Here is a 17,897-nt window from a genome sequence, read left to right as displayed (position 1 = left end):
GCTTACACATTATGTGATACTTTTAAGTGCATCCGCTGACCTTTCACAGGAGTTAGAAAATGCAATCTGAAATTGTGCTGACTTTTTTTACTTCAGCCAAAAAGGAAAGAGTATGCAGTATTAAGGATACGTTGTTTTTGATAGCTGTATGCAGGTTCGGGGGGTTACGGATTATATGTGATGTATTACGTAATCATGATAAAGAAAAATGGTAACTTGCCTTTATGGTTTTCACTTTCTTTGGTTCTTTCCTTTGTGTTTTTTTATTCAGTAGATGAACCTATATGTGCATAACATGGTGTGTGTGAGCTTAACTGTATGTATTAAACTAAAGCTGATCATTTTCTGTCAGCTCAGATTTTATTTCTGCATTTTTAAACTGTAGTACGTGCTCATGTGTTTCTTTGTTTGTGTTTAGGCTACTGCCTGAATATCTTGGTTTCTTCTTTTTAAAGGTCACATTATTCTGCTGTCTTACAAAGTTCACTTGAGTATCATTTCATTGCATTTGATATTGAGGTATACTGTAGCTGAACGTGTTACAATGGCCCAAAACATTTCCATTGAGGGAAACGCACTGCACTTCAAAAACAAGGCAGATACAAAATACACAACTGTGCCAAAACACATGCAAATGAAGAAACGTTTTTTTCTGCAAAAGGCTCAAAACATAACAGAAACGGAGACACAGAGTGACGCTCACAGCTGGGACCTAGCGCTTGTTGACGTTTGGGGATAATAGACCTGGCCAATTGTCATGGTCACTTTTATCAGCTTAATTTAACTATGATCACAGGATTCCTTCAGAAATGTCTGCAGGTCTGCTGGAAGCTAGCGAGCTAACAAAGTTAACCTAGTCATTTCAAATATACTGACAAACCAACGTTGTGAAATAGGCTATCTCTACCAACAGTGAAAGTAATCAGGTTTCTTCACTTGTATATGTTGATACTCAGATAAGGTTACTGATTAATAAATGTTTACAGGTCATTTGTACAATAAAAGTAACAAATACATGTTTAAAAGAACCCTCCCAACCCAAATCTGTAAGTAGGATATTCTGTGTTTTTCTGGTTTCATTTCAAATACTTTGGTGAGACTTTTACTGCTTCCCTCACAAAACCTTTGTAAGAAAATGTTGCTTTTATATTCTGCAAGGCTCACATCTGCACTACATTATAAGGTATACGGAAAGGACTTGCCATGCAGTATGTGAGTCATCCTTTACACAGAGATTGAAAGCTTAGCAATAAACATAACATGCTTTAAAACCACACTGCATGATTTCAGTAGGCGACCCTCAGCACATTCCTAACTATTCAGGAACCTCTGACAAGAGTTTAGCCCTCAAGGCCGGTCAAGAGGGATTCTCCATTCATGTTTTGTGGCTTGTTGTCATGACATCGTACTTCCAATGACAAAAAACAAGGGACAAATTTAAAGACACTAATTAGACGGAGTAGACATCGAAGGATAAGGGAGAAAAGACCTGCTGGAAGGGTTTACATATGTATGATATTCCCCCCCCCCCCTTCGTCTTCCTCCAGAGCCACCAGGGTGGCAGGAGAAGCAAGAAAGGAACAACTTTATAATGTATTACCATCAGTAATTTAGGCTGAGGGTGAGATGGGTTGATGGAAAGAGTGGGTACAGGACCTGCCCCTACATCCTAAATCACATCCTCAGCTGCAGAGACCCTAATGGGGAATGTGGGACGTCTTCGTCCTTGCTGGTGAGTCACTGGGCTTTTTCTACACAGCAAATAGTGAGTGTTATGACCATGAGATGCAAATATAAATGTCAGGTTGATAAAGTGCTCTACATCACAATTTATTGTACAGGATGTCAGATTCTTTCAATATAGGAATAACAACTATTTTAAAATACATCCTGTTAAATGTTGTATTGGTCAGGTATCCAGAGTTCCACTTGCCTTGAACATGACACGTTTAACTTCAAATACCTCTATTGAGAGTCTGTACATGTTCCTCCAGATCTCAAGAGGGATTTGGGAATTTCACATACACAGCTCTATTGATGACATTCCAGATATGACTGACCTGTCCCTGCGTGAGTTCTCGTGACCATAAAAGACCACTCATGTCGAGCTTATCAGCGAACCATCTTACAATTCCTAAACCCCCCACTCCTCCATCAGGAGAATAACTTCAAAAAGAACGCCATGTGCCTCAGTACATGAAAAAAACATCCCTGAGTGAAAGCGTAGTGTTGACCGGCTGAGAAAGATGACGCCTCGAGCTGAACTATTGGCAACACATGACGATATTTATGGTTTCTTAAAGGAACGTATACATTATAGATGTAGTCGGGAGGAAATCTCAAGGATCCCTTAGAAGAGATGAATGTTTCAAGATCACACTAAAAGAGGCACTGCTTGTGCTATCCATTTTGTATTCAAGCTGTCAGTCACAGAGCCATTATGCTAGTGAGTGCGGAGGGTGGGGGGGATTACACAGCCTCAAAGATTCTTCAGGAAAGAACTTGTCACTTTGCTGTAGGGATGCCTCATTGGAATGAAGTGCATGAATATAATAAATTACAGTTAGTCTCAACATTGCTACCTCTAAACTCTTTGTTCATATCTGAGGTTAAGGCTTCGACGTAACCTACATAAGCCTGGCATGAAGACATGAAGACACAAAGACAGACAGAGTACGAGAGGCAGAGACAAGCTAGTTGGACAGGTACAGAGAGACAGGGAGAGTGCATTAGCCTTGTGTACACGCCTCAAAGACCACCCCCCCCCAGATGTAGTCAGATCGCAAAACACGGCCCACCAATCTGGCTGGAATAAGACTGAGATGGAGTCTCTGAACCGAAGAGGTGTGGAATGTATAGCGGATTTCATGGTAGTCAACCAAACAGCAAAGCAGTCAACCAGCTGAGGGTGTTTTGTATTGATCTTCTAGGCATTGAGTTGAGAAGAATTAGCAGGTAGGAGTTTGGTATCTCGGCTAAAGGTCAGTGAAATAAGGCACAGGAGTCCTGCATCAAACATGTCTGCCAGTTACTTAAGATTGTTCATTCGGTACCAAAATGTGGCCGATCAACAACATAACTTAAAAAAAAAGGTTGTCATTGCGTTATGAAACTGATCTGGAACCTGTTTGGTCATTGTTTGGTTGGGTTCAGACAACTTAAACATGGCTAATAGAAGAGTTGCTTTATCGACAGCAGATTTTGTTCATAAGTAAAGAACCCAGTGATGACTGAAACGTAGGAAACAGCATCTGGTGTCAAAGTCAGGCGCTGGAGGACCCTACTTGGTTGAGATTGATTCTCTTGTGGTTCATAACATCTACTGGGTCAAGGTAAGAAATATATAATTGTCATGGAGAAAAACATCTGCTTGAGCAAAGTTATAGGTACAGATCGTGGTTGATAGAAAGCAAGTAGAAGGTCTCTCAGTGTTCGACTTTGACTCTGGAGACAGGCACTTTGTTAAGGTTGGCGAAAGTTCATCGCCATTGTCAAAAATAAATATTGTGTCAATATGATGGGTTCATGCTAATTGTTGGTCTTGGTTCAAAGAATCAAAGACTGGAAGCAGTTGAATCCAGTATTATCGTATTTGTAGAGAAACCACCCTGACTTTGTTAATAAGGGAAACCTATCCCCTTTTATAAATGTTGCACATAATGACATAAGCTGAGCACCAATGCCCCTGTAACAATAGAAGTAGTGGTTTTATGTTCATTGTTGTAGGCCCTCACCACAAGACCAACATGATGTCTCAGGTGGTTTCTAAGGAAATAACCAACACTGTTATTTTCTGGTGAGGATTTACTGTAATGAAGTCAGATGATGAAGGTGCTCAAATAGTGTAAACTAAGTGGTGAATAATGAATGGAGAGTCAAGGTTAAGGTGGCTGAACCAAGATGGTAACTCTTACTAAACTACTGCTGCATTTAAGTTAGAGGGCTTCAAGCTCAATCTCCCTGTTCTACCTCTCCATCCATCAGCAGAACAATCACCAACGGTGAATGAAGATTAAGTAGCAGATCCCCTCTCTCTGCTCTCGAGGCCAGGCCTGATTTCCCCCTTACTTTGCCACGAAAAAAGGAAAATACTTTAAAATAGAGGAGATAATTATTAAAGATTAAAAGCTGAGGGTCAGCCACACAAAGCAACCTCCTGGCCCTCTCCATCCATCACACACTCATGCAGCCATACAGACACAAATATGGACACACAAACATTTTCTAAAAAACAAGTTGATGCACCGTGTCATAATCAGCTCACACAAGACTGAATATGTGGGATTTTTTTTTCCAGCAAAAGGAAGAGCCGCAACAACAAATTAGGCTAGTGAAACCACACAGAGGAGCCCGTAGGCTTCCTGTGAGCTTACATGACTATGTAAATGACGTATGACGGCCCTCTTGTGTAAGAAGGGGCAGGGTTTTCATCCAGTGCCATGCAGAATGGGCTTGCACATGGTCAGTGTCATTTTAGAGGCGAGTAAGTGGTCCTGTTAACTGCTGCTGTACAGATCAACACGGCGGCAGGTTGCTCCTGTCTTTGACCTCAACAGTTGTGTTGTGACACACACACAAAAGACAACATGATGTCCTTCAACCAGACATTAAGCACTCTCACCTTGATGCACAGCAGCCCTTTAAACCCAACGATCTTCAAGTATTTTTTAAAGTGCACGATTAAGAGGTTAAAATAAAACAATTTCTATATGTCCCTGCTGTTGTGATCCTTCAATTTAGTGCAGCATTTCATTCCTGCGTCCATTGTTTCAAGCAGGAACACAGTTTAGAATGCTGCAATGTGAAGAGTGTATGGCACATCAAATATTACATTTTTATTTTTAAATAATGAAAAAAGCCAAATGAATACATACTTTTGTAGGTTTTCAGTTAGAGTACAAATGTATAATCTAAAGGGTTTATTGGAGATTGAGCAATAATATATGACTCCCTCCTTCCCCAATCAATTAGTTTGGATGAAAAAGCTTGCATCATTAAAAAGGAATGAATCATTCATTAGCATATCTCCAATTCCAAATAAATAAATACTTTTCGAAACTAAATCACTAAAAACGAAATATTATTCTCAGACTTTGAGACCGCGCACAGATGGATACAAGTGTTTGAAGATGTGATTGAACAGAAAAGCAGAGAGTGCTTTCATGCGTAATTGCTGGGAGAGTCAAAGGTCACGACCGAACACAATTCACAGTCGCTGCACAATTCTGGCATTTAGGGCTCCGTGTGTGTCGGTGCGCATCTGTAGCTTCCAGTGCACCTGTTAACAGTGAGCCACAACTCAGCGACACGACAGAGCGCAAAGTCTCCGCTCTGGGCGTCACGGAGTTTCTTAAAATCCCCCTGCTCTTCATGTGGATTGTGAAAAACGAAGAGACAAATAAATCACGGTTACTCACGCTGCTGTTTTGCCCTGACCAGTACACCACGGCGTGGTTGTGCGCAGAGTCCCCCGTCAGAGAGAAAGTGCTGCTGATGATCTTGGGCTCATCCTGCCGGTTATTCCCTCTCCCTTCCTGCCTGTTCCATCTGAAATCGGACTTCAATTGCTTGTGTCCGTCAAACAACGAGCCCCGGTTCTCCGGAGCTCCGGCGTCCACACCGGCCCGCCCGCTCTCACTGAACTCGGCAAACTCAGGACCACTTCTCTTCGCTCTCCGGAGCGCGATATCCTCGCCCTTCTGGGGCTCCCCTGCCTTATCACTGCCACTGTGACTTTCTTCATTGGACCCTGGTTCTGTTGTACTAACTCCATCCACATCTTGAGGCGGGACAACCTCGACAGAAACGGCTGTCTCCTGCTCGTCGTCTACTCCAGTATTTTGGTCGAGTTCCTTAAACTCTACTCGGATGTTTTTTAGAGTGTCCGGCTCCTCGGTCGGGTCAGTGCGCATCCCCAGCTGTAATTCCTCCCGGTGAAGTTGCACTGGCACCGTGCAAGATGCGCAAGTTATCCTCGCCTGGGCATTTTGGAGGGTATGCGTGGCTATCATCACCCAGATACCCAGAGATAAGTGCAAGCCTGGGAAGAAGGCCAGCGCCCAAGTCCCCATCGCTGACAGTGATTTGGGGGGGTGAAGCCTCCGTTGGAGACCTTATCCTAACACCTAAGGTCAGTCGCTTCTCTCAGGTCCGATATGAAAATAAATATGCCGCCTCGGTTATTCCGGTCCTGCTTTTTTGGGGGAGCGAGAAAAAAGTGCTCTTCGAGCGAAAAACTGTTCACGTCCAAGGAGCTTTGGGTCCGGGAAAGCCACCACACAGAGGGAGGAGCTGTAACACAGCCAGCTGAGGAGTGTGCCAACCGGAGAGAGACAGTTAGTGAGAGGGAGGAGGAGAGAGAGAAGAGAGAGCAGCCAGAGAGAGAGAGAGAGAGAGAAGAGAGATAGAGAGGAGAGAGAGAGGAGAGAGAGAGAGAGAGAGAGAGATAGCAGAGAGAGAGAGAGAGAGAGAGAGCGAGAGAGAGAGAGAGAGAGAGAGAGAGAGAGAGAGAGAAAAGCTGTCCGTGGTGCTGAGTCTTCCCATATTGTTCCTTGTGGCACATGATATCATGATCTTTCACAAAATAATCCTCACATTACATTTTTCTGTTTGCAGTTTTCTAATATTACATTTTAATTGAAGCTGCCAGCAGTAGCAGTGTAAATTACAATGACTCAATGAATAAACAAATATGAATACAAAACATTAGTAACACAAAGGTCATATAATATGCAGTGCGATTTTGTGATTTTGCAGAAATTGCTCTCCTCTATTGTACCGGAGCAGTATTTACTTTGGTGGCACTCTACAAACAATTGTTGACTTGCATTTAAAACGAATTATTTCCTACATGCTTTATTTATTTATAATTACTTAGTATTTACATAGAACGCAGTGTTTCAGTAAGCCCTTGATATTCATTCTATTAGTTATAAAATGCTGACTTTCTTAAATGCCAGGCCGTGTCAGCTTTGGTAATATACTTATAATGGCTTAAAACTTACCCACAACCACAACATTTAAAAAAAGATATTGATATATGGTCAAACTAATGGTTGAGCACAAAGAGTGTGTAATTCGACTGGCAGATAATAATATTGATAATAATAACAACAACAACAACAACAACAACATTAGTAATAATAATATAAGAGTCCTCATTCAAGCTCTACTATACAGAAACAACTAAATCAACTTATTTTACAAATGTAAGTTGATCTATTTATACTCATAGTGTATATGAAATCGATGTAACACTACATTTATTCATCATTCACTTTTTATTTATTCAGGTTGATCAACTTGAGATATATATGTTTAATTAATGGATCACCCTTTGCTACAACAAAACAACACCAAGAGCCTTTGTTTACAGCTTCAACTAGTACATTTTTGTGAAATAGTTGTTTTATTGTAGTAATTTACAAAGTGTCTCGTAAAATAATTAGCTTTCAATATTAATGATCAAAATATAGGCAACAGCATTGATTTTTGCTCCTTTTTAAATAAGTCAGAATAAGCAAGCTAGCCCGCAAGCTAACTGTGATTAGCATTTTAGACCAGACTGGATATAGGCTAAATGCTTCCTCTCATTAAAGATGAACGACTAACTCATTTACAACATATTAAATGGATATACTTAGTTTGAGTTGGGGCAGCAGATATTCATTAGGGCTATCAGCGTTAAGGCATTAACGCTCACAATTCATCTGAAAAAGAAACAAAACTTGATCACATTACCAAATTGAACCAAACTTCCCCCTGTATGACAGATTTCTGCCATGAATCACATGTTAGTGAAACCCAAATAAAGCAGGGAATCGGCACAAGCTACATAATGCACTGACCCCTGGCCAGGCAAGAACCACCTGTGCGTTAGCCAGCTTCTGGGAGATAGAGGACAGGGTCATTGCTCACAATATGATAGCGGAAGTAAGAATACTTCCATCTGTTGCGCACAATATACAGAGGGGAGTCCCAGCGGTTATCCGTGAAAGCGGCTTTTCAATGCTATGCTAAGTGTCTGAAAATTGTCTGACAGAAATCATATTGTAATAAAGTAAAAAAACCTTTGATTTCTCTTACCCGTTTGCATTGAATATTTATCACAACCTTTTAGTATTTGTGATTTCTCCCCCCAAAAGACAAGTAAATACCGGTATTTTAAACTTGTAATTATTAATAATTTATCAAAAATGATTATTGTGATGTGAAATAATATGATACACTGTTTTCATGTAATGACACCGCTAATATTTATTGGATAGAAAACCTGTCCGTAAGAACTTGACTTGGGAACTGAAGGGTCGCCGGATCAAGTCCCGATCAGACAAACAAATGTGTGGACTGGTTGCTGGAAAGTTGCCAGTTCACTCTGCTCCTTGAGCAAGGCACTGAACAACCAACTGCTCTCTGGTCCCGAACGGCAATGTGTTGCTTTTGTTGTTGCGGTATGTTGACACTTATGTAAATCTCTCACACCAATCTCTAACACTCGGTCAGTCTGATGGTGTGAGTAAAGGGAAAATAACTGGCGCACGCGGAGTCGCACGGAGGAGTGGGGCCGCTGGGGGAGGGTATTGGGGGGGCACTCACTGATGGATTGAAAGGAATTGGCAGGGAGTTGCACCGCTCCCCGGGGGAATAAGCAGCGCCTAGAGGCATTTGAGAGAGGCAGTGCTGGTGCTGCCTCGCTTCAAGGACTTAAGAGTGCAGATGACTTGGTGATATAAAAGCAGGAAATATGTGAGTGTGTGTGTTGATGGTGCGTGAGAGTGAGAAAAACAGCAATAGAACATGCCTATATGTGTATGAGTGAACGGCTATGCTTAAGTGCTGCAGGGTTATTCATTAGTGATGTAGCATGTTGGGCCATTGTCTGTCAACTTGAATGCCGAGAAATTGCCCATAATGGGTCTGAATTTCAACAAATGTCCAAACAGAGTGTGACTAGATTAGATAACAAAACGTTTTTGTCCATAACATTACATGGAATGGTTTCTTCCACATTCTGGCAGCAGAGTCTGTGATTTAAGGGAAGAGGACAGAGTTATTTTAATATGTCCATGTAGACTGGCCCAGCAAAGGACATTACTAACTTTTTGTACCCATTTTTCCTGGCCTGTGGGATGTTAACCCTTTTGCCGGTCAATAAGCTGTTGTGATGAGTTAAGGGGGTGGGGGTGGAGGGTCATTATAGATCTAGGTTTACTTTATAGTTATGGCCCATTTCTATAGGTTCTGGAGCATGCTGCGATTGTTAATGGCCAATGACGATAGCTTAGTTTACCACCTTTTTCACTGAAAGATCCCCTACTTCAGAAATTCACAAGTGTGGAATTTACCGACGTATTTTAATTCGTAGAAGAAAAAAGTGTTAATCACAGACCTCAGTTCAGGTATCTTACCGAAAACACGTGGAAAAAAACGTTGACTTCGAGACAATGGAACCTGGAAGTGCTAAAGTGCTGACTCATTTCAGGGTTTTAGGACTAAGTTCTGCAACACTATAAGTCCAATATACAAACTTAAAAGTTGATGACGATGTCAATCTTGAGGACCTACAAAAAGCAGTTAATAGTTTATGATTAATTAACATTTGATTGATTAATTGTTACCCATAAGGCCATGCTAATTTGCCAGCAGTTGTTTCCATCCTTGGAATCAAAAGTCAGGGTAGGAAAAAACACCAAATTATTAGATTGTTTAATACAAGGTTGTTTTTCATACTTTTCCTAATTATTTTCGTGTGAATTACTGTAAATAAGGAGCTCTTCAGGCATATAGCAGTATTTATGTAAACATTCCAAGAAGAAATAATCACCCTTTAGCTGAACAGTTTTAATGTAAGATGTTCAAAAGGAGACACAGCTTCATTTTTAAAGAATCGTTCAAGAAGATGCTTGTTTGTTTCTTTGCTTGGAAACAGATAAGAGCGATACCACTCTCACATGTCTGCAGTAAATATAAAGCTGGAACCAGCTACCGGTAAGCTTACTTAGCTTAGCATAAAGCTGAAGTGGTCCTGTCCTATGAAACAGTGCGGAATTTGATGGTTCTCCACTTAGCCTTTTGTACAGATTAAACAAATATTATATATTGAGTGACCATAGGGATGAAATTGTATTTTTCACTCAGTAGGCGATGTCTGAGGTGTTTTGCCCTCCAGCTAGTTTGTTTCGTGTTTTTTCAGTAGTCAGTAAACTAGACAGGAAGCAGGAAGTCAATAAGTATTACCATATTATTTGAGTCTACAGTAAAGCTGGAAATGTAACGTTACATTATTTCATAACTCCTGTGTTTTATTTTGGGAGTTTGGCTAGCTGTCTAATTTTGGTAAGAAATAAGGAGGACAGTTCATTCAGCATTATAACAATGATGTCATCATAGAGCACTAGTTTTAGTATGGACGTACTCATTCTGCTATTTGTTCTGTCATGGACAGGTCCAGCTGACTAATGTGCTATAAGTGGTAATGAGCGATCCACGTTGCATGTGTAGAACTTGTCCTCAAGGAAATTCCAGAAAGTATTAAATACAGAACTACAAATCTTCATTTTGTCTTGTTTGTTGTGTGAAAAGGTTTTTTGTAAAGTGACCGTGTATCCGAAAAAGCGTTATAAAAACAAAATGTATAGTTATTATTATTTCACTAACCCTGAAATACTTGCAAATATTTTACTCACACTACCTCACGGCTTTAACAGTCAATTTACATTATAGTAAAAAAAAACGGCATCTTCTTTCCGTACCTTTATTGTGTGTGTGTGTGTGTGTGTGTGTGTGTGTGTGTGTGTGTGTGTGTGTGTGTGTGTGTGTGTTTATATTGTGTATTTTTGAGATAATCCATGTATATTTTCTACCGTTGATTGGTATATATTTACTGTTTGTTTATTTGTATATCTTTGTATAATATGTTTTACTTTTGAGATACCTTTTAACGTGCTGCTATGAAAAGCCCATTTCTGGATGAATAAAGTTCTAATCTACTTGGGAGTGTAATTGAGGATTAATAAGTGCGTCTGGTAGGCAGAATTGTCACCTTCGGATAAAGCCTGGCTACCTAATTCTAGTCACAGTCACAAACTATAAGGAAGTCGGATCAACACGGAGACAGAGACTGTAGACTGAATTATTTCAGAGGGAGACCTATAATGAGATTTTAATGAAAGTGAATGAAAGTTATCATCTCGTGTGATCATGCCATTCATCAATTACTGCAGTTTACTAATGGAGTGGAAATTACTAATCCCTTTTAACAATAAATCAGATGGACTTTTTCAAATCCATCCAAATAAGACGTGTCTTCTAACTTGGTCAAGCTCTGCACCAAAAAGTAGCTGGAACATTTTGTTTCTCATTTGCCACACACACATTTCTAAATATGTGGATCAGCAATCACATTATGTGATTTAAGGATTAGCAAATTAATGATTGTAAAACAAAGTATGGGTATTTTTTTTTTTTAGACAATGAAGATTTATAATTATAATTAAGAGATCATTGACTACAATGCTGTTAAAAAAAAAGAAAAAGGTATGTAGCCTTTTAAACTACTTTCTGGTGGTGACTGGGAAGTAGAAAAATAATTTACATTGTTATATTTCATTTTATGAAACGCCTCCATTGGACTACTTTGTTTACTTCCGTAACATAGTGACATCACTATGTAACACTTGTAGTTCTATTGGCTAGCGCTCTAACAAATTCTACGTGATAGGCTAAGGGGTGGGATCTCCAAGCAGTTGTCCAATCACTACAGAGCCTACCAGCTAACCAATCAGAGCAGACTGGGCTCTGGTTTCAGACAGAGGGTGAAAAGAGGTGCTGCAGCATAGGCAGTATGAGAACAATAAAGAGCTTTTTGAACATTAAAGCACGGAGACATGTCACAGTAAAGGCAAAAAAACAAATATGACCCTGAAAATTAGCATAATATTTTGTCTTAATTTTTTTTTTTAAAGTATGCTGTTTTTATTTTAATTTTATATCAGATCATGAAGGTCTAATAGCAGTTGTAAACCTTTTTTCAAACAGCCACTAACATTTAAATAAGAACATACTTACTTGTTTACTTAGTTACCCACCCTGTTAGTATGTTATGTTCATAGAATGGACCTCATACTGTAGTATTGTCTAGGACTCCTATTCCTCGGGTAGGACACATGTTGGGTAATAAACATAATGCATGGTATGATGAAAATACAACTGTCAAGGAGAACTGGAGGTCATGATTAAACCAAAGTAAAATGTATAGAAAGAATGTTAGGTAATTCTCCCACCTGAAGTTTGATTTATGTGGTCCAGACCAGAGGTTTTCTTTTCCGTTTTTAATGCTTTTCAAACTGGAAATTCACAAACAAACTAAGAGGAGTGAACATGATATACGTTTAGCTGAGTGTCAGCCTGCATCATCAGCACTTCACAGGTCCATGAAGGGAAATCAATCCCTTAGACTAAAACATGGTCATGCAGCACTACTGCCTTTCGCTGTATAATGTGCTGTATGCACCAGGTAACACATGGCTCAAAAGGAATCACTGCGCTGTAAGTGAGGTATAATAGAAGGTAGGTGTTTGGAAGGAGAATGGGGTGTTAAATGGCTTTACAACTTTACAAGGCTTTGCTTTAACATATTACATGTCCAACCTGGAAACTAGCATTGCAAGGGCTCCTTCGACTAAATGCAATGGGATTTTTCCAATTTTATTCTGGAATATTGCAGAAAATACGCAGCAGGATAATTACCAACCATTAACACCACTTTATGATTGTTAAGGCGTAAATGCTATCGCCAAAGGTAAAAAGCTAATGTTGGGCTTGAAACAAACAACATCACACTATAATCTCCATATTTTAGCACCAGTTTTAGAATAGTTTAGGTGTAAATGGTTTTGCCACAAGTAACTAGCTACGGGCTATGAATGTAACCACATCACATTCCCATAGCTATGCATCACCTAATGTCTAATGTCGTCTCATGTTTGTTGTGACGACATTTTGTCATCTCATTTAGACAACAGTTAGGAAGTTAGGTGAGCTATATACTTGCATATTTTATGTCTTATGACAAAAAGTTAAAAATCTCATAAAAAAACCGATACACCTCAAGACGAGATAATCGGAAGGGGTAAAATTAAGACTTATTTCCAGGTTTCAAGACTCATTCTTGTATCATTTTATTTTAAAAGTTCCTATTAAATAGCTTGAAAGCTCCAGACAAAATACTAGTAAGAAGACCTTGAGTATTGTGTCAAAATGGTGGTATTTTTCTGAAAATTAGGGAACAGTTTAGTCGAGACGAAAGTCAATATTAATAGAAGAATAATAATATCTGATCAAAACGGACAGATAAATAATTATTTTTATGTATTTTCGTTTAGATTATTATTATTATAGTATTGTTCAATACCAATAGGGGTATTTGTTTTATTTTGAATAACGTCGGCTACTTTTCCTGAATGATAAGCGAGCTGTTATTAAAAAATATTAATGCCGCTTCCGGTAACACAGCAACAAAAGAGGCAGGAATTATGATGGGCGGTCTTTCAAGCATACTACGTCATCGAGTGCCGCCGAAGGACTGTTCCAATGTCCAGCATACATGGAATTCTACCGAGGCCGGTGTCAGTACCAGATATGTTCGGCCTACCAAATATGTTCGGGTGTATTTCCGTCGCATCCGTCATCCGTCATATCCGTCATATACTCACCTCCCTCTGCTCCCAGCGCTATGCTGCCACACACCGGCCGTCTGCGGAACTGCAGCCGGAGGAACTCGGTACAGCTTGTTATGTGTGTGTACTTAATTATTTACAATTTAAAAAATATATATATTCTGCGTTACTTTAGCCAACACTTTTATAATATATAAGCCTGATCATGTCGTTGAAAGCAAGTACAGATGTTCTCCCTTTTCCACAGTTCTGTGTGAACTTCATCTAAGGCAGATGCTTTGCTTCTGCACCAGTTTAGCAGAAGTCTGTTTTGTAAGACTGGTTTTTGTTGCAGTCTGTTCATGCTATGTGTTTCTTGCGTAAGACTATATACACACGGAACACATGTATTACAGGGCTGTACCCAGTGTGCTTCATAAAACATTTTTGAAGCTTATTTTTTTAAATTAAGCCGTTTCCCATGTTATAACAGCATCTCGTTTAAATCAATATCGGAAACAATAATTGTCTTTTGTGGTTATTTAAATGTAATTTATGGTGCTATTAGAGTGCTTATAGACTGACCCGTTAATACAGATGCCCCCCCCCCCCCCCCCCCCCCCCCCCCCCCCCCCCCCCCCCTTTGTGTGCGGTGAGCTGGAGAGGAAGGCAGTCTATTTATTTGGTGAAAAAAAAAACCCTAACATATATGGATTGAATCAGAAATTGTGTTGGATCAAAACATATTGTACATTTTGAGAATTCTTACATCTATTACAATACATTTTGAGCTTTGGACAATGTTTGGATCAAACGAGCCAGAACAACCTTAAGCAGCCACCACTGGAATATTATTGCAGTAATATCATAATACTAGTAGCCTTATATTAGTGTAGCCTAATATTGATCGACAATATTTAGAAATAAATCTGGTTCTGCCTGCCTGCCTCATCGCACTATGCCCTGCCTGCATTACCATGTATAGTATTTACATTCATAATGATCCTTTTTTGTTGCAGAGCTTTAGAGGCTTTAAGAGACGAAACTGTCAATGATGCCAACTTGGCGACCTACAAACTAGATATAGCAATCTTGGAGCTATTGCGGCTAGCTACTTTTCATTGGAAGAGTCTCTAATTTTTTGTATGTATATATTTCATATATCCATCCCAAGCTTACCTACCCAACTGAATGAATTCACACATTCAAGTAAATAGAAAGACAGCACAGCATTCAAGTGTTTATTGAGAATTGAACTTCAACGTTAATGGAAAAAGCTCCAAACTTTTCTCTACAGCCCTTAGTATCAAGAAATCCTTCTAGTTCCTTTTACATGTGGATAGGAAAAACAGCACAGATTGTTCAGAATATATGAGGAAGCCATCAGGGAAGCAGCATGACCCAAGGCAGGACTGCAGAGACAGGTTCAGCCACGACCCGAAGTCCACGACCCGAAGTCCACGACGGGCAGCGTCCGGGAAAAACCAAACTTGAAGGTAAGATATCAAATGATGATCTTCATTAATTGCAGTGACAATTAGTCTATTCTGACATTTGTTTGTGTGAGTTAATCTTTACCTATGATATCTGGTTGCAGAAGGGACTGCAATAGCCTGGATGTTGGTCATCAGAGTAGATGCCCTGCAATTCTCCTCTTTTACCTTTCCCAACATATCCTATGAATAGAAAAAGAAAATATTGTAATTGAATCACACTAGGACCACAACACACTAAATATGTAATGACACATAAACATTATTATCCAGAATAAGAAGTCTACCTGGTTTGCAGTTTTTGTAAGGCTCCAAGCATCCACGGCAGGTGTCAATGGTTGTACATGACGTTGAAATCCTGCTTGTATGAAGCAGAGAACAAACTCCATGTAGCAACACCTGTGTAAAACAAGCATTTCAATAGAGCCATTACAAATATGCATAGACCACCACAGCTGTCGTATACTGCTGCACCTTCACTGAATCACTTACTCTCAAGCCAGCGAAAGTGGGCCCCTCTTCTGAAAGACACAGTGGACATTGTGTCTCTGAAGGTGGTACACACTAGAGTGAGTGATGAGTACGCTTTGTCACCTTCTGGAGAAACCACTTCCATCAGAAGGTCCGAGAGAAGACAGTTTGGCAGCTGTGAAGTATTGGTCAGACTAGATCAAACATATTTAACAACACATTGACTAGACTGTTGCCAGCACAATCGAAATACCAAGATTCTTTGGGCTTCAGGTAGCAAAAAGACACATTTTTTAATATTAATGTTGAATATATCACCACACATTTTTCTTATGTTTTGTTATTCTTCTCCTTGAGGTAAAAAACAGCTATCAATAAAGTTAAAAAAAGCAGTGAGACATAATAGTTGGAAATTCTGCCGTGATCACAGGTCGTTTTTTAAACAAAAAACAGTTACTGCTTCACTGAAAAGATATTACCTCCAATATGAAGCACATGTCGGACTTTTGAAACTGGACCTTTGAAGGAAAATATAAGGTGTGGGTCATGTGATTGTTTAATTACATGTGTATACAATTATCAATATGTATGCATGTGTTAAATAATCTGGATCTGTCCGTGGCTATAAAAATCACATAATATCAGGATGAAAATGTAAATCAGTGTCAAAGAAACTGTTGTCTATAAAGTAACATTTAAAATGTATGATTTACCCTTCAATCTGGTACCGTTCCATGAGCATAATGCACCACCATTTCCGGATCTGTGCTATGTCCCGCTAAAAGAAAATGTAACAATAATAAAGTTTGAAAATGAATGGAACCTCATCATTTGTCTACTCAATGTTAGCCCCCTCTTCCCCTGAAATACTAACTCAGAGGATAAATACTGACCTCGGTAAACCAAAGTAGAGCATCTGTGCTGAAGTTGAGTGCATACTGTGAAAGGATAAGATCTGTTAAGTTATGAGTTTCAAAAAACTAACAAAACCCCTTAAAAAAAAAGTGTCAAGGGAGGAATTTACCATCAGTATGAAGACACCACAGTCATTGCCCGTGGTTTGGTGAGGCTAACCCTGTAAGAATTTGGAATATAACAGTGATGTTCATGGTCAAATGGAAAATAAAGACATGTGAAAGCAGGTGTATGAGATGGTGGAGAAATGTACCTTGACGTCTCTGCCGAACTTTACTGTCCACTGACCTGGAGCAATGCGGTGCGCTAGGTCACTGTCAAAAGAAATGATAAGACATGGGAATTGATTTGGTGAAGGAACGCTATACACAATATAATTCATGTTTTTGGATTTCCTTACATTGAACTATTGCATGCCTTAAAGAGGAAAGTTATGAAAGCCACTGAACGGGGCTAAAATAAAACAAACAAAAATACGTTTACCAGCCGCTGAACAAAGCTGAACTTGAAAACAACCTTTGAACAAGGCTTATAACAAAATGAATATTATAATTCATAGCATCCTGTTGCAGACTCTTTTTCTTTGGTTCCACTAAGGACACTCCAGACTTTGTGGAAATGGAGATATATTATAAATGAATTTGATCAGATTCAGACCCCCTGGTCTACAAGATGGTTTACTGCAGTATTAGAATACTATAAACTATTTAGAACTCCCATACAAGCCACAGAACGGTGAGGGGTAATCATGTTACAAAAACCTAAATATGTCCTTGTAGGAATTGTCCCCAAAGCCATCTGGCTTAAGAGGGTCGAGCAAATATAACTCTCTCTTTGCTGGCTTGATCACCTGTCAACCATTGACAAAATAGCTGAAATTAGACATAATCAAACACCAGAAGAAAACCACACAGCACAACTTATGTTCATTTTGTACATGCTGGTGAGATCATTTGGAACAGACTCACGCAAAGCAAATAGTGATCTGCCTTTCCTTGCTGCCGACTCCAGGCAGGGATGAAAACCATGTCCTTGGTGGCCAATTGGTCAGCCTAGTATTTTAAACAAGGGATTTTAAGTTGCTGTATATCAATTTCAAGAAACATAGGTCTCAAGCAACAGGAACTTACTGGAAAAACTGGCCAACACGTCAGCTGTTTTGGACTTCCAGGTAGGAACCACATACATATCCACGATGTATATATCTTTGCCCTATATTGATAGTTTTTCAAAAAAAATGAAATCTTCATAGAAGTATGTTCAACAACAAGAGACAACCACACTTCACGAGATTGGAGTTTCACCACTAAACAGCTATTTAGAAAATATGTGTTATTCAAAAGAAAAAAGCAGGCCAATGATG

At 39.5% G+C, this 17,897-nt stretch overlaps 1 protein-coding gene across 2 annotated transcripts in view; it reads right to left on the bottom strand.

Moving 5' to 3' along the window:
• sorcs3 (sortilin related VPS10 domain containing receptor 3) overlaps window positions 1–6,124 on the bottom strand; it is a 309,125-nt gene extending 303,001 nt beyond the window's left edge. For both annotated transcript variants that reach the window (XM_034232799.1, XM_034232800.1), the window contains exon 1: window positions 5,418–6,124. In XM_034232799.1, coding sequence (XP_034088690.1) covers window positions 5,418–6,071 — 654 coding nt within the window. In that variant the 5' untranslated portion in view covers window positions 6,072–6,124. The remainder of the gene's footprint in view (window positions 1–5,417) is intronic.
• Window positions 6,125–17,897: the final 11,773 nt, after the last annotated feature.

The sequence above is a fragment of the Gymnodraco acuticeps genome, unplaced genomic scaffold (genome assembly GCF_902827175.1).
Source record: "Gymnodraco acuticeps unplaced genomic scaffold, fGymAcu1.1, whole genome shotgun sequence".
In the NCBI taxonomy this organism is placed as follows: domain Eukaryota; kingdom Metazoa; phylum Chordata; class Actinopteri; order Perciformes; family Bathydraconidae; genus Gymnodraco; species Gymnodraco acuticeps.
Note: the sequence above shows the minus strand (reverse complement) of the source record. Positions and strands in the feature narration are given on the sequence as shown.